We start from the raw sequence: 23,890 nt of genomic DNA on the forward strand, positions 1-23,890 counted from the left end.
TCCCCCCGGGGCTCTCCTGGCTCTCTCCATCACTGAGAGGCTGCTGCGCTCTCCGTGTCAGCTTGCCCTCTCAACTGGAGCTCGGGGAGCGCAGCAGCCAATCGGGCAGCCGGGCAGCCCGGGTATCCTTCATCAATCTCCCTAAGTGTCTTCAGGCTCTGCTAGGAACATCCACATCACTCCTTTTCTCTCTCTGCAATGACCTGAAGCTCCAGCTCTGCAAGCAGTGATCAGTCAGGCATAATGCAATGCAGGGCAGCCCGGAATAATCTGGTTGGCATCCAAGGATGTATATTCACCGAGAGGCTAAGGATTGTGTCAGCATTTAGTTTCAGTCTAGCTGCACTTTTCCTACAGCACAGAATCACAAAGTCTCCGTCTCCTCCTCTGGATTGGGACTGATTCTGCACTGGGATCCTCTGAAAAGACAAAGTTTTCCTCTCTTGTTATTGCTGTACCACCATAATCTACCAAGATGTGTGACTGCTTTCATCTAGTTCTTCCTAACTGGCCAGGATCTCCAGCCAGTGGTGGGCTTACATTTTCTATACTTTTCTGTATTCTGCTTCTGCTTTTCTGTGCTCTGCTAGCTGCGAAACAACCTCCGAGGCAAACCCTGCAGCTTCTAGGGTGTGGCTTTCTCTGATGCTGCATGAATCAGATAACGAAAAATAGAGTTAAGAAAATCCTGTCCTTACCTCCTCTAAACTTTCCTCGGTGCCTGCATTATGTTGAAGCTAAGCTTAAGGAAGCTTTTGACTTTGTAAACAAATTAAATTCAGTCGTGTCTAAATTAACTGTTTTGGGTTGCATGCCTTAATTCACACGCTTGCCCTTCATTTCTCGTAGCGATTAGGAAGCAACTAGCAGGATACAGTGCATGATACAATCTACCTGGCATTTACAATAGCTAAAATCTGTGCTGTGTAGTGTATGTTTGCAAATCCAACGTGTCCTATGCTCTGTATTCAATCTGTTGGCTGAACAATACAGCACTCTGGAAGAAGGGCTTTTTTTCCTGTGTTTCCCTACCGCAGAGCAGAAGGAAAATAGCAATTTAACCTCTTTTTTAAAGGGGAAAATATACACATTTTAATATAAAATATTGCTGAAACAGAACAGTGATGATTGGAGGAATGAGTCAAAACAGTAATGACAAAGAGTTCTTAGCTGGCAGAAGCGTATCAATAAATTACAAATCTGCTCTTTAGTTTATGCACAGATTAGCCTGTTTTAAAATAAGCAATTAGTAGTCTTAAGGTTGTGTCTACAAAAATGCCAAGCATCTGAAATTTCTACAGTATCTTTTTTTTCCCCTAAAATACACAAAATCTATGTTTATCTGCATTCTGCAATAAATTTCCTCACTATTTATTCTGGTAGAAGAAGTTATAACCTACAAAACACAGTCTGTAAACATTTTGATAACCTAAAAAGGGAGAGTTGTTTTTTTTTTTTAAATATGCCTGATTATTTCTGCTTTTCTTTTGTAAATAGTTTAGGATTAGATTTTCCACAACAATGGAAAGTCAGAAATTGCTTGTCAGACTCCCAGTCATAAAAAGTAGCATCTTGTTTCTTAAGTTGCCTTGTTGAAATCAAGGAGAAGACTCAAGGAATAAGTCATTTCTCTCCACCCAATGAAAAGATATAGTCCAACCCTCTGCTCATTACCTGGTGTTTAGATTAATTAATTGAATTGCTATAAGGTTATGGCAAATATTTTAGGACTACACCCAGTAATTGAATATGATTTACTCAAAATATAGTTGATATAAGTTTTAGAGGAAAGATTTTCTTTTATAAATGTGACTTTTTCGGTAGTATCATTTTCTTAATGCTTGCCTGCCTGCACAGATTTACTTATTTAGCAAACAAACTAGTTTTGTGGCTTTTACTATTTACCACATCAGAGACGTTGTTGTGACTTCTAGGAGCAACCTGATAGAAACAAATAACAACATAACACTAACAGAGCGCTCCTCATAACCACCCTCTTTCCCCACTGATTAGCAAAAAGGTTTTGTTGGGATTTTTTTTGCTGAGGAAACAAAATCCTCCCGTGTCACGAACATGGGTTGTTATCTCTCCGGTACCAGTTTTCTGGTGGTGCGAAAGGATGCTGCAGTGGGTCATGCTTAGGGGGAGCATCTCCTGGACCACGCCATGCCACAGCACCAGCCGGACCCCGGAGCCTGGCCCGGGGGGTGCAGAGCAGGAGTGGGGCCATGGCACGGACAGCAAGGTCTGTGCTGGGAAAGGACGTGGTGGGGAAAGCCAGTTGGATGTGAAACTTGACAGGCGTCTGTTTTCCAAACAGTTATTGCTGATGTTTCTTGACAACGGGTTATCATCCTCAGAGGTCAGGGTGTGGCAGGGAAAAGCAGGTCTGTTTTTCTCAGACAGGTAGGCTGGCTGGCTGCCTGGAGCATGTGATATGTGTTTGAGAAAGCCTGCCAAGCCCAGGAGAAAAAGAGAAGGCATATCGGCATGGTGATGAGGCAGGCTCATCTGAACAAGGGTGGGGAAACCACACGATGAATCCCACATCAAGAAGCGCATATTAAATCCCTTGTTTCCTCCACAGCATGGAGGGAAGGCTTGTTAAAAATAGACTCATTTCGTAAGCTGCTGTCTCTGCTGGCTATATTCATCTGCCCTTGCTTTAGCTGACTGTCATGATGACACAGGTGAGAAACAGATAAATAAAAATTTGCCAGTTTTCTTTATTAGCCAGGCAAGCACAAGCATGCACTCAGATCTGACATCTGGAGAATGCTGGGAGCATTTTGCAGTTGTTGATGAAGACTGAGGCAATGTTTTTCATGAATAATTTTTAAGTCAGAACAACAAAAAAGTAGGAGAAGAGAACATCTGCATTAGCAAACTGTGGCAATCGGCCAGATCCCAAAATATAAAGGTCTTTCTAGCACAAATGTTTTCTAAACCTATTTTTCACCTTGTTTGGAGCGTGATCTAAATCCCCAGAAATTAATGGCAGTCTTTAAAAGACCCAGTTCAGTAAGACACTTGAGCAAGTTTGCGTGGCCTCCTGATTGCCACAGGATTGGAGCGCAGGGTCAAAGCATAATGTATTTTAGGACTTTGCACTCAAACTGTGGTGTTGCTGCTTCTCAGGTGCTGGGTTCATCTTTGCACCGTGTGAGAACAGCATACAAGCGAGTTCCTGAGATCAGGCAGAGCTGTGAAGGTCCCTGGGCAGGACTCCATTGCAAGCTGTGACATCCAAAAAATGCTAAAAGCACAGTGACATCCCTTCTCCTCTGTTCTCATCTGCATTGCCAAAGGCACGGCGAGGGCTGGGTGTCCATTGTGTCTTACAAGCTGCTGAATACGGCCCACAAATTTGGAGGATCTAAAACAAAATACCAGCTGAGCTGCATTTTTTCTTAGAAATATTTTCTCAAGATGTTTGTCTCCAAGCTGCAACAGTGTCTATTCCAGACCCATTACAAGACAGAAATAAACAAAACCTGTAGGAGCCAGACTCCCAGCTCGGGTGAGGAACACCCTCCCCAGCTCTCAGGAGAGGCTCTGACCTGACATGCCAGCATATTTCATTTTCCTTCCTTTTATTTCTTTCAGCGAGTATAACATCAAAATGACACAAGCCGTTTCAGTTTCAGCAGACACGTCAGAGTATCAAACTCACTGTCCAGTAATGCTTCCCAAATATACGCTCCTTCTACCCATGGTGACACCAAAATAACTGTGGTGCCAGCACAGACTGAAAGGGAGTCTGATTCATCTGGCTCCGGCAGAGAGCTCCCCGCCAGGACTGTGAATCAGGCTCAGTAAATTGCATCTCTCTGGCTTCTCTCTGTTCTCCCCCCCTCCAGAGTCATCTCCCTCCCTCCAGAGTATTTATTTTTGGTTATTAGTTTCACACTTCTATTTCCAATGAGTACGCATGGGCCCTTTGGTGACATACGAGCACCAAGTGGAAAAGAAACCTCAGTGTGACAGAGTCTCACAGGCAACAAGGCTTTCTTTGTCCATCCACTGTGCAATAAAGTGTGTTGCTGTTCTCCATCTAACTGCAAGAAATTAGGATGGTATGTACCCGTTAGAGGCATAGCACATTGTGTTTGCCACAGTTTCTGATTCATGAGAGGAATGGACATGCCCTAGGAGCAAACCAAAACCAGCTGAAAAATGTTGATTTTTCTTTACTGCTGCGTTTCAAAACTTCAAGGAGGAGGAAGAATTAATAGAGATCTCAAGTCAGCTTTGGTAGACCACTCCTCCCTGAGCAATTTGGACTTGTGATGCATTTGCCCAGTGGTTCGTGCACCGTCTGTTTCTGTCCAAGCCACTCTGGCTGCAACAACCTCTTTTTCAGGGCCCTTGTAACTGGGCGAGAGGTGGAGAAATGCAAAGCAAAGGCCAGAGAGAGCCCCCGCCAGCGAGTGCCTCCGGGGCCGCTGCTATTGCTGCTCACCCTGGTGAGGGCTGCTACTGCCGGAGATAAATGACACCTTCGGTTCGATGCCGGGACTCACTGCCAAGACAAGCAGTCAAACAAACAGCTAGGCTGGGCTTGTCCATACAGGGGAGCGGCTGCAAAATAAGCCTGGATCCAAGCTTGCAGCACACATGGTCACTCAGTGCTGGTGTCCCATGCAGAAGGACCTTGCATTTCCTGGGAGCACAGCGCTGTGCACCCTCATCCCGATCACCAGCCCATCCCCAGCCCATCTTTCCCGTAGCATTGGCCAGCACAGATGCCACGGGTAACCTGAATCCATGGGATGCTCAGGGCTGCATTGTTTAGCCGTGAGATATCCCCATGGGTTTTTGGTTGGCAGTAAGGTTGCAGGAGGGCTATTTTCACCGTGGTCTGACTTAGAGTGCACCTTTGGACATGATATGGCAGTGAGAAGGTGCAGGAGAGGGGATAACAAGGAGCTCCTAAGGCCAGTGTTGCTGTCAAAGAAAAGGCACGTGGAGCTGGTCTTCTGCATGAGGGAGCTTCCTCCACTCTGGCTGGCTAGAGCCTGTTCATCCTCTAAAATGAAGGCCACCAATCTATCAAACGCCAAAGGAATAGCCATCTCTCAAGGATACATCCCTGTCTCTGTGTCAACACAGACAATTACATAATTTTATTCAGTTACGAGACACAGACGAGTTTTAAAATGCCTACAACATCCTTAACCCTGTGTGCTTACTAGCAGTAGATACTACTACTAAACAGTAGTACCTATGTACCAAAACTTACTGGCGTAACACTGTCATTTTGTGTTGAAGTATCTTTGAGGCCACAAGGGTTGCACAAGTGTAACCTTTCATACCTGTTTCTCCATTAGTTTGTTCCTCTGCTAACCCTGCTAGCCCATGGGCCTGCACAGAGCCTCACCGTGCAGACAGAAGCCAGGACTGAGGTTAGAGTAATTACTACTGGCTGGGCTTGCAGGGTTTTCTTTAGTACAATTGCACCATTAGATTTCTATCAGTGTGAGTTCCTCTGTCAGAACAGGCTGGAAAAAATGTGTAAAATCTAGTAAAATCACTGTGGGAGAAATATTAGTAAATTTATGCTGGTACATTAATTGTAAATTACAGCATGCACACTTTTACCTGCATTTAATCCTGCATTCATAGAATGCATAAGAGGAAAGAAACAAAACTGCTTCATATGTCCTTCACTGCCACAGGGCTTTCCAACTCACCTCAACACAAACTTTTTCTAATGAAACACACAGCTGGGATGGACCAGCGGATTAGCCCAGTGTGAGAGCATGATGCACATCTATGCACCAAGAAAAGAAGGGGAAACAGCCCTATCACCTTCACCCTTTTCTTAGGGCACAGAAAGCAGATGCACTCCATAGTCTTGGAAGTTTTCCAGACTCACTCTCTATTTTTTTTAAAGTTCATGGCGCACAGCATGAAGCAGAATGCTTTAAGCTAGCGTGGCATCACGTGTTGTTCAGGAGAGGTGCTGTGAATGAGGATGAATACAGAACAGATCAGGTTCCCCACGCTTTTGTTTTCAAGGTCTGGCAGTACCAAAGCAGTACTCAGCTTGGACTGATGATCAACATCAGTAAATCCCTTTGGACTCAGCAGTAGCACGAAAGGGGTAAATCCACGCCAGACTCCTGGGAGACTGGGAGCCCTGCTGCCTTGGGCTGGAAGAGGAAATGTGATAGTTCCCAGTGAAGCCAATGCTACATGGGGTGGTTTGTCCCAGACATTCATATTTGTGTTTCCATTCTGTAAAGGATGGAATTGTTTAACATATAACACTATTTAACATAACAACATAAGAACAAGAAAGGATTCTTTCACTGATCCCAGATTCGATACAGCTGTGCCATGGAAAAGACCCAGCACTTCTGTGGCACCCATTTTCCCAGTGGGATCAATGTTCTGGTAGGACAGGGACAAGAGGTGGGGACTCTTCTATCTCTCCTATCGCTGACTGTGAGCTAATAAAATCAGTGGGGGATTTCACCACAAAGCCAGGTTGGACCCTTGATATGTGCCTTTGAGAACATTGCTGCCTTCTTAGTGCCTCACCCTGAAAATGAATACCCTCATCTTTATTGGGCTCCTATATTTAATTAATGGCTGTAAAGCATCTGGAGAAGGTCGAAGTAGGCAAATTATGCAACTTAACTCCAAGTCTGATGATCAGTATCACCATTCCCAGACTATAGTCTCTCTTTGATATTTGGAACAACAGTGAGAAAGATGCTGATGATGGTGACATTGGTTTTGGCTCTAGCTGATGGAACATATAGTCGTCTCATATCTTATAATCCCAATTACACCAGCAGATTTACTCTAGATTCACACTAGTGTAACTGGAAGAGGTAGTTGGACCACAAAAAGCTTTAGTAAATGGGGGTTAAAACAATGATTAGGAAAACAGAAAGGATTAAAACAGAAAGTATGGGAAAAGATGAAAAAGGTGAGTCTCGGCAGCAAGGTGTGAAGGAGCTGGATCTCAGGCTGTTGTGAAGGATAGAGCAAGTGGTGATCTGGCCCAACAGAGTTTCCAAGTCTTTGACAGCTGTTCTCTGTATTACAGAGAAGTGCCAACAACCTGATGAGAAGAGTGAATCAGGGTTGGGCTCCAGTTCCTACACAGATGAGGAGGAGCAGGAGAAAATATGAGACTTCGAGAGCCACACAGATCCTGCATCACCAGAAAGGCAGCAGTAGCATTAAAGGAAGGAAGAAGAAAACATCGTAGGAAAGCTTTGCCATGAATGATCATGAAATTATCTGTCAAGCAACCTATAAACAGTCTCAGGGAGAAGCTAAATAACAAGGCTTTTCTTGTCTCCCTTCCTCCCCCTTTGTGTCCTCTCTTAATCCAGAGTGACCTTAGCAAAGAATAGTTGGGCTCCACCTAATTCAATCTAAGGATTGAATTACCTCCTCCCTACACTGTTTCCATTTCTTTGCTTGACTTGTGCCATGCTTGTCTCTTACACTCTGATCTCTGTCCTGTCCCACAGCAGGAGTGAGTAGGGAAAGGAGAAATGTTAACCTTTTCCTCGATAAGCAGAACATGACTGGTATGAGGGGGAGCACAGTGCCTTTGCTTGGCCACTGAATTAGGCAAGCAGAGGAAAAGCTGCCATTTGCATGTCACTATCCTGATTTCCAAAGGGGGAAAAAATCATAAAGGAGAATCTGCTCCTCATGGCCATCAATCCTGCAATTTAACTGAACTTTAGCAAAATATTTGCTGGGTTATGTAATAGGGATGGATTACAACAGCCTGTCACATGGCTGAAAACTGCAGTTTTAACCCCTGGACGGACAGACTGCCTTCTGATAGGTAAAGATAAGCAACCTCATGGGGTTGTGAGAATAGTCCAGCTCAGACAAACCTCTAAAACACAGTTTGAGGGTCCATCTGGTAGAACTGCTCCAAGTATCTGAGGCCATTTTTCTTCCTGATCTTCTTGGCTATGCACAGCCTTTCTGTTTTTCTCTTCAGCTCTCCTCCTGAGCAGTCTCAGAGGGGTTCCTCCCATTCCCAAGGTGCCTCTTTCTCTGTCTGCCCACCCTTCCTGGCTGCCAAGGACCCCTTGGAGATGTTCAGTGTCATCCTCTCTTTATGTCCCAGCCACCCCTCCTGCAACGGCAAGTGTTTCTAATTACCTTAGTATTACCTTAATTCAGTGAACAGTGCCAGGACTAGGAGCAGAGATGTGGTAGTCTGGGCTGCAGGGCACTGCAGAAACCAAGGCATGAACCCTACTATGGTCATAAACCCCAAGCCACCATGTCTTCTCTAGTGTTGTTATGTGCATCAGATAGACGAATCTGCCACACTCATGCTGGGATAGGAAGAGTGGCACCTTCATTTTTCAGCATAGCTACAGCCTAGGCTTTAAAGTCTCTCTACATCTGATCAGTTATTATTTGGGCAGCACTTAAAAACTGGAGAAGCTGAGTATTGTAGCTAATTAACTGAGCCAGCAAGACACAAAGAACATTTGAAACAGAAGAGAAAACAAACAAAGTCCTGGCGAGCATTCAAAGGCAAGGCAGACTGGCTGCAATTTGCCGCTCAACACACGGAGAAGCTCATGAAGCCTTACAGAAACATGGGTGAAGGGAGTTGGCTTTGGGAAGACCTAGCTGTGAAGGGCTCACATGATGCAAGGCGGGGTTTGGAGCGCAAGCCGTCCCATCTGCCCCACCCTGGGACCATGAACGACCAAAAGCACCTCATTCATCACGGCAGGGACAGCTGTCAGCCAGGAGACTGAGACCAAGACCTGCCCACGGCTTCCAGGTAGGAGCTCACTTCTTGCAGCACATCTGCATTGCCTTGCCTTGCCTGCTGCCTTGCAGTCACTCCTGCAGATGTGCAGGAGGAGAGGTACCTGGTGCCCTCAAGAAGATGCAGTTTCTTGCTTCTCTGTGCACATATCACATCAAGAGCTTCTGCCTGTGTGTTAGGTCTTCTCTCTCTTTTCCCCAGATGCTGGGGTTTGAAAATCTTCCTGGATGTGTGCTAAGGTGATAAACTGGTTTTATTTCCCTTCTCCTGGTATTGCTGTAATGACAAACAGAGGAAAGTGGGCACCCTCATCCTGACAGGGCAACCTACGTGCTGCTGTGGCATGTACGTTTGCATTCTTTACAAATGCCTGCAAAATAGAGAGTGGCAAGGAGCTTCTTGAAATGGTTATGAATCATTGAACTTAACTGGCACCCACCCAGGCCCCCACATGGGAGAAGAGGAGCTTTTTCTAAGCCCTTCCCACATTCTTGTGCAAATAAAAAGGATGAATGATCACCATCCCTAATGCCAGACAGTTTTCTGGGCCAAATTCACACACAAGTCTAAGAAAGCCAAGGGGAACTGAAACTGGTGTAGCTCTCCCTTCCTTCCGCTTCTTGCAATGACTGTATTTTATATGTTCAAATCCTTCTGGGATTGCTTAGACTGACTTCGTGTAATTATTTTCATCCTTGGATTAAACAGGCCAAATATGTAAGCTGGATCTCAGCTTGCTGAGATCTTATTTTACACCATATTTTGTTCCTCTGGCATATACATTGCACAGCAGCAGATTGGATTTAAGCAGTTTTTTCAGAATAAAATTCTGTTTTGCTTGAGGGTGTCAATTTTCTAGTAATTCTTGCTGCTCTATCTTGTATGGATACTTCAAAGGACCATGGAGGAGTCCTAAACCAGGCATCTACCCACGCTACCTCTCAGTAAACGTTGTCTGACACCCCTCCAGACTTAGAGCATGCACAGATTTCTCAGCCTAGAGGTTAGGGGAAAGGTGTGACTTAGTGCAAAAGCCTGTAACTACAACCTTATTTCTGCCAACTGTTCTTGTCCTTCATTGCTTGTGATCACTGATGAGATGAGCAGATTCATGGATGTGCCTAAACCTGGGGGATATCCCTATTCTCAAATTAAATAGAGAATGGTGCTGATTGATTGATTGAAATTAAAGACAAAAGGATACAAATGCTGTGGGACCCCCAGAAAGGAGCAGGGGGGTTGAAATCAGCTTTTAGTTGCCTTGTTAGATATGTGGGGTCAGTAGGTATAGGAGAAAGGATGGTCTTTCGGTGTATCATGCTATGGGAAGTCCTGAGTCCATCCTGTGTGGAGTGGCGCAGTATTTATGCATTATGAAATGTTTAATATGTTCCATCTGCCACTGAGTCAGGGTCAACAGGTGCAGTCAAAATTAACAACAATATTTTTGATGTGCACTGCCTTTCTTTCTGCTGGCAAAGTGCCACCTAAAAGCTTAAATTTTTCATGATTGAAAATTATTTGCTGAGCAGCTTCTATGAGCAGCCAGAGATTTCCAAGCTTTCCAGGGAAATAACAATAGTTTTGAAATCTCCAGCTGTGGCTCCTCTGTACATTAATCTTTCTTAATTTTTGCTGTGAGTGCTCAGTCTAAAATTGGAATTGTGTTGTTTGGCCATCACTGGAGACACCTCAGCTAAAGAAATCTTACCATCCAATTTCTACGTCTACTATATAACACATGCTCAAAGTCTTCCTCTAGGCTCTTCCCTATTAACTTGTGTGGATCTGTGAAATGCAGTTGTGATGGGTAGAAAATGCATAGGGGGCAAATCCTAGCTACACACCTGAGAGGACTGTTTCCCACCAGACCCATCTCTCCAAGTCTCCCTTCCTCCTTGCTCCACACAATAAATTCCAGCTTCTTCTGCACTGCTGGCATCTGTCTCCAAGGGCTCAGGAGGTTTCCACCATGTTCCTCATTCAGTTCAGGTGAAGATGTGCTCTCCTTGGCCAAGCCTTGACTAGGTCCAACCTGTACCTGAGCCTCATCACTCCAGCAGCTAATGCCTGACATAGTTTTTGTCCACCGTCTCCTCTCTCCAGCTCTGCAATCTGCAGGATTGTCCCAAGCAGGGGCTGACCTGCTGCCAACCTGTCCTGCCCCAGGAGATTGGTGTTCCCTGCAGGACATGTTCTGCCCCGAAGCAAGAAGTTTTAAGGGGGAAAAAACAGGGCCACTGAACTAAGTAGCTAAGAAAGTCTTGCAGTGGTTGGGAAGGAGGGGCTGCTTCACGCTCCTGTCTGTCTCATGTTGGCTTTATCAGGAGCCCATAGCCAATGGTCTCATCAGCCTGGCTCTGGCACTGTTCTCTTGCTCCGTCTGTTGCCTGATCAGTCTGGTCTTCATAAAGTGACTGTTTCTCAAAATTCATGGGCTGTCTTGCTGGTAAGGCTCTAGGTAACTTCTGGCAGGATTACTTTTTCCTTTTAGCAGATCACTGGATGATGATTGTGGGCCTTGTGCTGCTGATTCCCAAACCTGTTCTGGTTTGTAGGCCCCCCAGGGGCTGTTCTGCACTGCTGCTCTGTTATAACTTGTTCCCTTCTTAAAAGTCAAAAGCTCCCCCAGATTAAAAAAAAGTATAAACTAAGAAAATGAAAGATTAATGCTGTACCTGAAACTAATCTCTTTTCCAAGCTGTTTTTTAAGGTCTGACTAAGTCTTCTCTTCCATGCAGCTATCTAGTACCAGTTCATCCATGCCATTGCTCCTCTCTCTCACAACCCTTGGTCCTCCTCTGTCCAAGTTTACTGGAAAGTTAGGTGGGTGCTACAGAGTGCAAATAAATCTTCAAAGCCTTTGCTGGCAACTGCACCCTCCCTCCTTCCTCCAAACCAGTGCAGGGAGTTAGATTTGCAGCTTGGTTGAGATTTAGGCATTTGAGAGGCTGTAAATAAAACATTGTTCAAACTTGTCTGCAATATCCATGGTCGTCTGGATTTGCTGATTTTGCACTAGGCTCACACTCCTGTTTAAAAGTGAATTGACTGCCCTCTCTCATGTCTTCCTGGATAGCATGACTCACATTAGAAACTGCCTCATGGGTTTCTAATAACTTTGTTATGGAGTGTGCATGTACAACAACTTTTTGATGGTCTCAGGGTTTGTGAGATGTTGCTAGGTTTTCACAGAGACCACACATGATATGGTAATAAAACTGACTAATTGTGTATTTGGGATGTTTCACTCCTTCATTCCTTTGCCAGTTTTAACATTTCAGGTTGTTGCTTAGGGCCTTCCCGTTACCTCCAAGGGCTTCTGGTTTTCTGTGGTGCGTGATCAGTTTGGAAATGGAGATGGTTAGTGGGTCCTTCATTTCTCACTGAAGGATCCTTAAGGTAGGAATAAAATTCAAAATCCAGGAGAGGAAAATCCAGGAGAGGAAATTCATTATTTTCCCCAGAGAACAAGAATCCATTTCTCTTTGAGTGATAATTTTATATCTGGATATAAACCGTGTTTCATTTGCTTTTCCCTGTTGAAATTTCACTGTTCAGCAGAGGGATGAGAGAGTCTTTTCAGCAAGGAGTGAGAGGATATTCAGGAAAGACAATCTGCAGCCTTTCTGCTGTGATTCCTTGGCAAAATGGACTATAGAAATAGTCTAAAGCAGGGAAATAATAGTCCTAGGCCACAGCACTGTGGATGTGTTTCCAGAATTAGTCTTGGAGCTGAAAATGCTGAAAGCAAGGCAAGCAGAAGGCTGTCTCTGAGGGGGTTGTGCTGGAAACACTGAGCACCCGATGCGAGGTGCTCAGTCCCTCCAGCTCTCATCTGCAGCTCAGCAAGAGGCAAGGTGGTGATATTCATGGTTCTTACTGAACCCCTCTGATGAGAAGGGCTCAGAAAAGAGTGAATGAGAAACCCTCTGAACCCAGCATAACTGAAGATGAGAGGAGGATGGAACACAAGACAGACAGATCAAATCTGGTTAATTGTTGTTGTTATGTTGTTGTTTTTACATGCTAGGCAAAATCTGCTCTGCCATCTTATCCCCATGTTCACAGGGGCAGAACATAATTGCACCTCCCTCTGCCATCAGAGAGAGCTGAAAGGCACCTGGGGAAACAGATCTAGTGAATGAAGTCTCACCCATTTGACACATGGCATGTACCATTTTTACTCATGCATTTTTCAGGACTGAGAGAAAGACAAATATTGTTGTTAATGAGCTAAATTATTAGCCCCTGTAGTTGTTCTTAATTCTACCGAACTACAGACCTACACCCAGTGAGGCCTATTTTCCACACAGCATGAATCACTTGCTCGTTTTTTGTGCTCACTAGTTTCACATTTGAATTTTCCATTCCTCTGGCTTTCCTCATGTGGATGAATAATGGACCATTTATAATACATCAACAATATTGGAGCATACGATTATGGCTTCAGTCCGTGTAATCCCTTCGGACAGTTCACAGAGCACGAACGCACTTTCTTTGTTCCGCAGATAAAACGCTTGTCGTGCGAAGCCACATCCTATTTCCACAAAGAAAACAGAAGGGGATGCCAGCCTGGCAGCTTCTCCCCTCCGCCACTCAAAATAGCTCTCAGGAGCTGAGTCATGAAGTGGAGCCCAGAATAACGGGTGATTCCTTTAACCCAGGGACAATAATCAGCTGTGTTAACAATTACAGATGGAAATAGGCTTCAGGGCTCCAGGCAGAATTTTATCATAAGACACGCTGAGCCCTTCTATTGCTGTAAATAAATGCCTGGGTAAACTTTCTTCGAATCCAACTAAATAAGGCTGTGTAATCGAGCTTTATGCTGTTGCATTAGGGGCTGAGCCTGCTCCTATTGCACAAAGCTGTGATGACTCCAGTGGGTCCTTGTGCAGAGGCAGAGGCAGCCCCGAGGACCAAGCCCACGCTGCTTGCCCATGGCTCTGCGTGACCTGTGCAGGATACTGGCACATTCAGCATCCTCATCTTTCATGGATACTGCTTTAAGGATCACATTCTTCTCTTCAGGCATCCAAAGACCTTCATTAAGGACTAACAGATCAGACTTAAGCATGTGACAGATGCTAATTGCAGTTCTTCTATTTCCTCATCACGCATTTTCCTCTGTCATCTATTTGTTGAATATTTGGAAAAGGAATAGTTTCCTGAAACCAGGATTTGGAGTTTGGAAATCTGTAGGGTCAGTGCTGCTTAACTGAATCACTCCATACATAGGATCCAGTCAGCAGAAGAAGGTGATGAATCATGTGTCTATTCAGTGTGAAATGGGAAGCCTTCACAGAGCTGCTTGTGAGCTGTCACATGCGTTTGTTGCCTGAGTCACTTCAATTACTCAGAAACAAAGGCTGGGATGCAGCACATGGGTCTGCCTGGGCAGGAACCTGGTCCATGCAGGATCCTGCAACTGCCAGTGGGGCTTGGAGGGAGCTCAGGACCATGGGAGCAGGAAGGATCGCATAAGCAATGCCATAAGGAGCACTACAGGCATCCATTTTAGTTCCTTGAGCAAGAACTTAGCGGCTAAAAAATACATTTGAAAAATTCCCCAATAACTTCTGTCTTACCCATTTATCCATAGGAATACTCATTTTAGATAACGTCTTATTTGAAAAAAAAAATGAAGAAAAAGCTAAACTATCAGTACTTCTTGATTTAGCTTTCCAAATACTTTAATGAACATTGTGGAAAAATCTTTAAAATTCAGTTCTCCTCTTACTCCCCAAATATTTCCAAAACACCCTTTTTTAGGAAAAGGAAAACTAAAATATTTTTCTTTACAAGCAAAGAAAGACTGAAAACACAGGCACTCGTGTGAGATGACAGATTATGGAAGAGTAGGACTCACTGCTGACAGTGTTCAGTCTGCTGTGCTCCCAGGGAGAGTGCTCTGCTCTGCTCCCAGCCCCCTGGCCATTTCGGGCTCTGCACTCTTCTCAGCCTGCGTTCACAGAGTTTGCGTCAGAAACTGAGAGCACTTCTGCTGTCAAAACTCCACAATATATATAATGTATCCTCTTAAAAAAATGTGAGTTATTTGCTCTCATTTCATTGATTCCTATCTATGGGCAAATGCAGCCAGAACCAGCATAGCACCGTGTGCTGTGCAAGACTGAACAGCAACTTTGTTTATCATTAGCATCATTATCAAATTAGGAGGAATTAATTATTACACATTGGGTTCGTTCGTTCAACCAAGTGGTTGGCAGCTGAACTCAAAGACATTAGTGCAGTGGTGGGGGAAAGTTTTTTTCAGTGTGTCACCGGTACCAGGGCTCCTTCCTTCTCTCCACTTCATGCACAAATGCTGCCTTGCTATTGAGGACTTCATTAGAACCTGAAGAAATCCTATTCATGCTGATCAAGATGACTTTCTCTGCCAGCAGCATCAAATACAGTTTAGATTAAGTTTCTGGATGTCTGTTGAGGAGCTGGGCAGCTTCAGTGCTAGCCATTAGTAATATTTTACTCTGGCACCAGCCCGCTGAAAGGCAACACGAAGTATTTCTCACTCTGATTGATGTCAGTTCCTGTTGTTCCCTCTCCTGTTCAGAGGGAGAGAGTCAGCAAGGAAGCATTAAAGGGCTCAACCTTACTCCCATTAAAGTGGAAGGCAAAACTCCAGCTGATTTCAGTGCCAGAAACAGGGGATGAAAAGGCCTGAATCTACAAAGCACCAAGATGCTAAGGTGCACATGCCAAGACCCTTAATGCCCAAAGATTTCATTGCAACTTTGAGGATGTTGAGAACTGCACAGGATGAAGCCAACATTGCACCACAAATGCGTTGTGGAAGGAGCAGTCTTTTTCTTACTCCCTCTTGGCTGCCATTTCCCACAGGTTTCCTTTCTGGGGCACCAGTGAGCCAGTTCAGCCAAGTAAGCTGAAGTGCCCAAGTCAGATAACTGTGCAGATTACCTGATTTTATTTACCCTGTACTTCTGGCTTTTCCCTTTCCAAGGGAAGGCTTATGTGTAATGGGATGTAGGGCTTTGAGGTGAATTTCGTGTCATTGGAAAATCAGTCTCAGCTCTGTAAGGAAGCAAGATACCTCACAGCCCCAAATGGAATTATCCAAATATATTTCCATCTCTCACGGATGTTGTTTACACAGCACAAGCCAATCCAAAGCGGTGAATGGTATATTTAAAACAAGGTCCTCTAACATTTGGATCCACCCTGTCACTTGGCTTAATAGATATTTGATACTGATCAAGTGACTCACTTCATTAAGAAATAAACCCTGCTGTGTTGCCGACCTCCAACAGCAAACAGTGAGCCCCATTGTCATCTGCTGAGTCCTCTCTCTGTCCCAGCCCACACGCCCCGAAGATGCACACCGAGTCACGGGCACAGCAGCAGCACTGACCCTGTTTTTCCACGGTGGTGTGTGCCAGCCACGGGCACACAGCAAACCCCTGTGCGCCTGCAATACCCTCATTTAATCCCTGGATTCCCTGCATGCCTGCCATGGAGGGGCAAAACAGGGTGAACATTCATGATCTGGAGGTAGACAGTTTATTTTATTAGCAAGGCAGGAGCTAGTGCTTGGTTGTTCCCAGTTTGAAGACGTTCCTCCTGTTTTTCCCATTCACCTGGGCTTCTTGCTTGTGTTTGACGGCAGCATCTGCCAGCTCGTGCCCACAGAGCAGGGCACAATATCAGCTGCAGGTAATCCAATAACAGGTGGGATTAAAAACGCATGTAAGGGTCTACGTTAAAACAGTCTCAAAAAGAAGTAACTATAAGAAACGTACCCCCATGCTCAGAGCCATTGCCAGCAAACAGCGCTTTCCTGAGCGAGACTGAATGGGTACAGCCAGGTCCCCATGTGAATATTTACACCCCTTCCACCACCGAGGGCAGGTTTCACTGGCACCCTGGAGCCAGAGGAAAGGGATTATTTCAGTGCAGTTCCCAATTACTCTATCTGTCTGCTCCACTTCAATAAATGTACTAATCACTGGTGGTTCACTAAATGCCATGGAAACCCCAGGGCACATAGTGAGATCATCTGCCAGTACTTTTTTATTTTAAGATTTTTGTTTAAGAACTGTTTTTAAGGCTTTGGGAAGGAAAAAAAAAAAAAAAAAAAGAAAAACAAACACAAAACAAGGGAGGGTTCACTGAGAATCATTTCCACAGCTGGAAATAGACTTTGTAATAAGCCCTGACCATACAAGCCCCCACAAAAAACAAGTGTTTATACCCCTCCATACAGTGACTGGTAAAAAGGAAAAGAGCCAAAAAAAATCATAGTGAAGCAACCGAAATGTGTTTTGTTATAACAACTGAAAACTTGCTTTTTCCAATGGCATCTGAGCGACTACATTAAATGTTTATACTTGCCTTTTAGCCGTGTCTGCTTTTTATGAGACCTAGAAACATCAGTGACAACATCCTTTAAGTTTCAACTTGATTGATAGAAAAAAAGTGTCTTGATCAAATATAACAAATATCCCACAAAGATTCTTAAAAATATTGTTCTCTTCAGAAATATCCGACTCAGTAGACAGTCACTCGAAAATACAGAGCGTGTGAATGTTGTATTCACAGTTTGGCCAGCTTTAGGGTTTTTTTCCCTGGATTTCCAAACTGATGAAAAATGATGGACTTGGTGATAACTAGAAGTACCAAAACTGTGCAAAAAAATGGCTTAAGGCAGCATAATGACATTGCAGAAAGAGAAATAATATGGTTCAAATCATTAATTTTTCAGAGACTTGAGCATTACCACCTAGCACAGTCAGGTTAATCATGGGTAATTAGCACCTATATTTCCATCTTGAAATGATGGTTTTGTTCTCATGCTGTTGGCTATTTGTCACTAATATTCACTTTTCAGGGAGGAGCCTGGTTCTGCCTTCTGTCCGATATCATAGGTTGTGAAATACTAAAATAATAAAGGTCCAGGGTCAGCCAACTCTGAACTCCAGTTGAGCGGGGAGCTAAAAACAACAGAGAGAAGGGAATGAGATGGTCAGGGGGAACATGGAGTAAATATTAACTTTTAATTAAAGCCCTCCACAGCACACAGTCCGGAGACGGATCTCCACCAGCAGAGGAGGAGGATGTTGCTGGTGAGGTGACCCATCAGGCCAGGGTGTGTGAGGAGTTCTGCAGGTGGTGGCTCTGCTCCACTCTGCTCTGAATGAGCTAATACACAGCTGACGGGGCAGGAAGGCAGCAGCTCCATGAGGACCATGGTTTTCTGCAATTCCTGTATGGGCCTTGCTAATTATAACAGTTTTTCCCCAGGTCTGTGGCCGTGGCTGCAGTGCCCCTTGGTCTGGCTGGCTCCTTTTTTCTGGTTCATTCTGTTCGGGCTCTTTTGGCTGCAGAAGGTCAATGCCAGCACTGTCAGGGCCAGTGGAAATGCATTTGGGGGACAAAGGGAGATGGAGCGTATGCCCCAGGGCAAAGTAAAAGAAACTGTCCAGAGTGAATTAGTTTCCTTTTTCTTCTCCTCCTGTTAGTGAAAGGATTGATCTTGGAAATGTCTCATTTTGTTTCATTTCTAAATAATGCTTTCTCTGTGGTTGGTGGGTTTTTTTATTTATGCTGGTTACAGATCAGCATTTTTAGCTTCCTTTTTTTTTTTTTTTCCCATCAGCAAGAATATTAACCACTAAAGTGAAAAAATATGTATTTAGGAATCCTGGAAGAGAATATTTGACTTTCTGAAAACACAAAACTCTTCCCTGGGTTTGTTTGGGCTATTTTCCTTTGAGTTTGGCTTTTTCTACTCCATCCTTGGATACTGTGGAGTTGACATTTGTTTATCTTCACAAGGGAGAAACCTATTACTACATGAAATACTAGCACTTGCAGCTTGCTGTCAGTGCAGCATGCAGGTAGTGTTGCTAGAACCTACCAAGAGCAAGTAGACACTGGAGCCTCTTTTGAGTAAATTCTCAGATGAAAAGGTTATAAAGAACATAAGACTAATCTATTTGGAGGACAGATTCCAGTTAGGTTACAAGATATGTGAATGACACCCATTCACTTTTTTGGGGGGATGAATTAATCTGAATTGACTAACTTCAGAACGAGGTCTTTGAGTCCAACACCAAGGCTTCTTAAAAGAGGCAGTGATGAAACCTCATTTCCATACCTGGCGCTCTCTCTATTTATGAGGTTATATGCCTACCTGCAGCTGGAAGAGTTTTATGCAAAAAAATGTTGAAGCAAATCAATCAAATTAATGGCTTATGTATTGCAAAAGAGAAGAAATTCAGAGGAAGTTTGTGTGGCTGGCTGACATACCTTTTTAGTTCAAACTAAAATATTGTAAATATACATTTCTGTGTCTTAACAATATGTGGAGTCATGGGAGACAAAGCATAGGAGATGTCTGTAAATTGGTGATTAATGTTATATTTATCTTCCTCTGGGCCTGATCTGAGAGTTGGTGGCCAGATCCCTCCACAGCCTTCTATTCATTCCTCTCGGTTGCTAGTCTGACATTCAGTTCCATGTACTCCTCTACATCTTCTGTTCACACTGATCTTGGCTTTCCCTGCCTTTTTCTTTCTTCTGCGGTTCCTTCTCTTGGCAGCCCATTTCTCTTTAAGCTGGAGGTCCTCAATTTTTTAACTCCTTTCTGAATTGTGCTGACAAGTTCGCTTTCAGTAGCTGGTTGTCTCTGCTACCCACTCTTGACTACATGTGGAAGTTTGTGGCCTCATATTTTTCCCCCAAATGTCTAAAGATTCATAATTGATAAAAAGGAAAAAGAATAGAAACAATCACCCTTGCATCCTCCACAATAAACTACAGGAATTTCTGTTTCAGAGCATGCTTTACTATAATCTCAGTGAACATTTTGTCTCTTTCTCTTTGGACCAAAGAAAACACAAGAAAATTCCCATTTTTTTCATCTCATTTGTCAATTACTAGTAAAGCGGCACACCCTTATGTGCAGGCCTGACATTAGTCCATTCACACACAGGTCAGGGTGTGAATAACACTAATAAAAAAAAGCTGGTGTCATTCAATTGTCTGTTCTCAGCCTTACCTGTGAACTGAAAAAAGAAAACAAAGTTGTAATATAAGGAGCTGGGAAATGGGGTTAGAGGTGGAATAGAAAGATGTGAAATACAATCGTACTCCCTGGCAAGGCAACAGAGCAGAGAGGAACTTTCAATATTGCCTCAGTATAATTCAAAGAGTCTCTTTTAATATTTAGACGTCTATCAAGAAGTGTAACCAAGGGCTTTTTGGAGTATGTCCACTGAATAAGTCATCTCTGTTGTGCTGGAATCATTTGCAGAATTGGAAATTATGAGCTTGGTAGCATTTTTTTAATAGCTCAGTAGACAAGCAGTTGATTTGATAAATATTTAAAAATAAACCAAGTGAGTATTATGCATTCATGTCAGTCAAATAATGTTACAATAATTTGATAGTCACAGAACTCCACCATATTGGCTGGCAAGAGGGAAGATTTTAGGCTGGAAGCTAAGCGGGGATAAATCTCCAACACAGGAGTTGCTTTCACTGGAGTTACAGCAGCAGGTCACTGCTCAGATGTTAGGGCTTACGCATTCAGTTCCGAGATGAAACTGGAAAAAAGCCAGTGACAATGAATGAAGATTTCCCAATACCTTGAAAAAGAATATAGTCATTTCGTCCAGGTTTATGGAAAAACAGTTGGCTTCTCCCAATTTAGCCAGGGTTTTGTCTCATGTGGGCTTTAAAAATTCTTAAAAGATCGAAACAACGCCCATCAATGTATTCAGCAAAGACAGTTGAAATAAAGCATTGAATGGGGATCGAGCACACAGCTGCTGTTACAGCAGGGACTGTGCCCTGCTGAAGTGCTGCTGCTTGCACCGCTGGCTCTGGAGGTAGGAGCCAGATTTCTGCATCCAAATGAGCTGTCTCTGCATCAACCCACGGTGTCAGGTTGGGCTTCTTGTTTTGCATGTCTGTTTCTAAAAATATATGTTGTTTGTCAGGATGATGTTGAAAGATGGTTCAGAAAGGCTGGACCTCAGTATAGTCCCAAGGACTGAGCATAGAAATAGGGATGGCAGCAGAGAAGGCCAAAAACTAGCTATTAGAGAGGTCTTGCTCCCTTTCCCAGCCATCACAGTTTACTTTCTGCTGCTGACGACACCTCAGGAGGCCTTTATTTCTTCTGGTCACCTCCATCCTTGAGGCAGCTGCGGCAGATCTCGCTTGAAACGTGCTGCCTTGAAGAGTCTCACATCCCCTGTGCTGATGCAGTCCCATCACCTCATCTCCCTCCTTTGCTGCCATACCTCCCTGCAATGCTACAGCCAACATATTTTTTCTTTCTTGGTGTGGATGCCACGTGGACTCACAAGGAGATAGAGGTTGTGTATGAACTGCATAGTGCTTCACATAATATTTATATTAATTATATCTGTTTATATATATAGTATCTAATCACACAGGACACTCCCAGGGCTGCTTATGCGTTGTTTGCATTTTGCACCCTCTCTCACCTCACACCTATTTGACAGAATGCAAACAAGCAGCCAAATACTTCTGTGAAACAAGGAAGCCTGGCCTGAAATCTGATGCTGTGATTTTTTAAAGCTTCAGGGAGGAAGAATCAGAGGATCAGTGGAATTCCTCAGAGAGAAAGGAATCAGCTGTATTACAAGTTTCTTTCCTTTGCAGGGGGTGGAGAAATAGAAACAGGTGAGAGAAGGGGCTGGGAATTTTAATAAATCCATTTCTGCTGGTGCTAAGTGACTTTCTTCATGTCTTAGTATCAGGACACGCTGCAAAGGCAGCAGTAAGCACACCAGCACTCCCACGCTGTGAGCCATGATAACGCTTCATTTGGTGTAAAGTTTGTCATCTCAGCATTCAGGTTTTTTTTGGAAAGAATTAAACAGCTGACTAAAAATGACAAAGAAAAATAAACTTAAAGAGCACACTATAACAGCCTTGAAACCCGTTTGAACCACGCTGCTGTGACAGACTGTATCCTGTGTGTGTGCACGCTTGCATGAGAATTTACTAATACATATAATGTTAATTACTCACTTATGTCCTGAAGCAAGGCTGGGAATGAATTTCAGGAAAAGAGATGTTTGTTTTGCATGGGCGCCCACATCCCATATACTTTCAGTCCCGAGGAAATTGCCCCGTATCTCCACCCTGTGTATGCTCGTGCCTGTAGCTGTAGGCAGTAAGCGGGGAGAAGACACGGAGCTTACGGAAACCCATCTACCCCTGTTCCTCTGCGTCCCCCGGCATGGAAATCCTGACCAGCAACAAGCCCAGGGTCTCTCTGCTGCTCCCGCCTCAGCTGAAGCCGTACAGCTGTTGCCTTGGTAGAGAAAGGGATTGGATTTCGCAGGCTGTGTAATCTGCAACAGCGCTCTTTGGCTTGGGGATAGCAACAAGCCTCACCCTGGCTTAGCCATCCCCTTTCTGCCCGTAGAGGAACGCCCCGGTCGACATAGAAGGGAAATTGTTTGCTGAATTTCTGCACAGCCCTCCTTCCAATTGCTGGAGAGAGAGGGGGGAGTGAGAGAGAGTTTAAGGCAGGCTCTGCACTGGTGTTCTGGGCTATTTCAACTTCAGGGCAACTTTAGAGAACTTCAGTTATTTTTGGTAAGTTTTTTTTTTAAACAAACCCCTCTCTCTCTCTCTTTCTTTCTTTTTAATCTCTGGTGCAGATTGCACAAGTTTGCAGTAGATGGGCTTTTAAAATTGCAGAACGGTGTGGGCGTGTGTATTCTGCGTCCTTTGATACAGAAACTGGATATTCTGATTATAAAGATATAATGTTCCCAGCTGCTGTACTTGATAAGCAAAACCTGAAGATGCGTGTGCGAAGTAATACCGCTGGGGAAAAGTATGGCCAGAACTTCAGCCAAGGTGCATCCCACCTGGCATAAAGCTTTGTCTCTTTCTTGTGTATGGGTAGAAGTGAGATCAGGGATGAATGAAGGTGTTCAGCCTGCTAAAAAGTTTCTGATCCATATTTTTAACGCAGCGGTTTCAAGCTTGTGCACTAAGCCTCCCAAAGCTTTCAGAGGGATGTCGGTTCTCAGTCCTATACACACCCCTCCATTCAGTAATCTCTATTCCAGATCATGCACGTTGTTTTTCTTACTTGCTCTGTCTGTATGCTTAACCCATCGTACGATCTCAGAGACAGCAAAACTCTCTTTTGTAGTACAAAGAGCCAGTCCCAGTTGTTGCAATGAATTGCAAGGTGCGAGCTGCAATTTACTTACAGTGAAGTTGTTTTCTGATGAATATGAGTTTTCTGTTATTTGTTTTCCCCACAGATATGTTTGGATTTTTATAGTATCTGTGCTTCTACAAGAGGAATTCTATTTGTGTGGATATTATATCTCAATAGATACCATTTGCAGTATATATATATCATAATATACTGACTTGGCACTAGGATCTCTGTCTGTTAGTGGTATTTGAGACGAAGATTAACCTCGAAGCATTTAAAAAACAGTTCCATAACCTCGTCAGTAGAAGTGGGATCCTGTATGTGTTCACTGCAAGGCTGCTGAGGCTAGTTCACAGAGTGCTAGGAAATATGCTGGGTAAAATTATTCTGTCCACCTGTCTAGGTTCTTTGCCCCATCAGTGAACCTTAATATGTTTCTGAACACATGAATACAGATGATCAGAAGTAGGATTTGTATCTGTAGCCACCTGTAGAGAGAACGAAAAGTACATGTTCTTAAAGCTTTGGTAGAGAAAAAACATTACACACAAGAGAAAACATCAAAAGTCTACCCCTCTACAACAAAAATAACCATTCTTCTTTATAATTTATGAAACAAGAAACACAGAAAGCTGGAAGGTGACTCTTAAGAGATACAGTACTTAGCTTATGATCACCTGTTGCGTGCACGAAGGAAAACTTCTAAGTATTGCCTTGCTGTACCTCTTACTATAACAAAGAAAAACTATAAGGAATTTTGCAGATCCAAGCAAATTGAAGGAAAAGCAGCTTACGACAGCCAATTTACTTCCAAAATCTATCCTAACATAGGTCAAAAATCCAGCATGAAAAAGTTTCAGATGTTTAACAGCACAGGAAAACATATAGCATCTCAGAATTTATTGGGGTTTATTAGC

General features: G+C 43.8%; 1 protein-coding gene across 1 annotated transcript in view; it reads left to right on the plus strand.

Moving 5' to 3' along the window:
- Positions 1 to 475: 475 nt before the first annotated feature.
- LOC309592951 (uncharacterized protein) overlaps positions 476 to 23,890 on the plus strand; it is a gene marked incomplete at its 5' end in the record, with an annotated part of 94,743 nt that continues 71,328 nt past the window's right edge. Inside the window, one exon of the mRNA XM_082316971.1 lies at positions 476 to 530. Coding sequence (XP_082173097.1) covers positions 476 to 530 — 55 coding nt within the window. The remainder of the gene's footprint in view (positions 531 to 23,890) is intronic.

Source organism: Platalea leucorodia (genome assembly GCF_965183815.1).
Source record: "Platalea leucorodia genome assembly, chromosome: 7".
NCBI lineage: Eukaryota > Metazoa > Chordata > Aves > Pelecaniformes > Threskiornithidae > Platalea > Platalea leucorodia.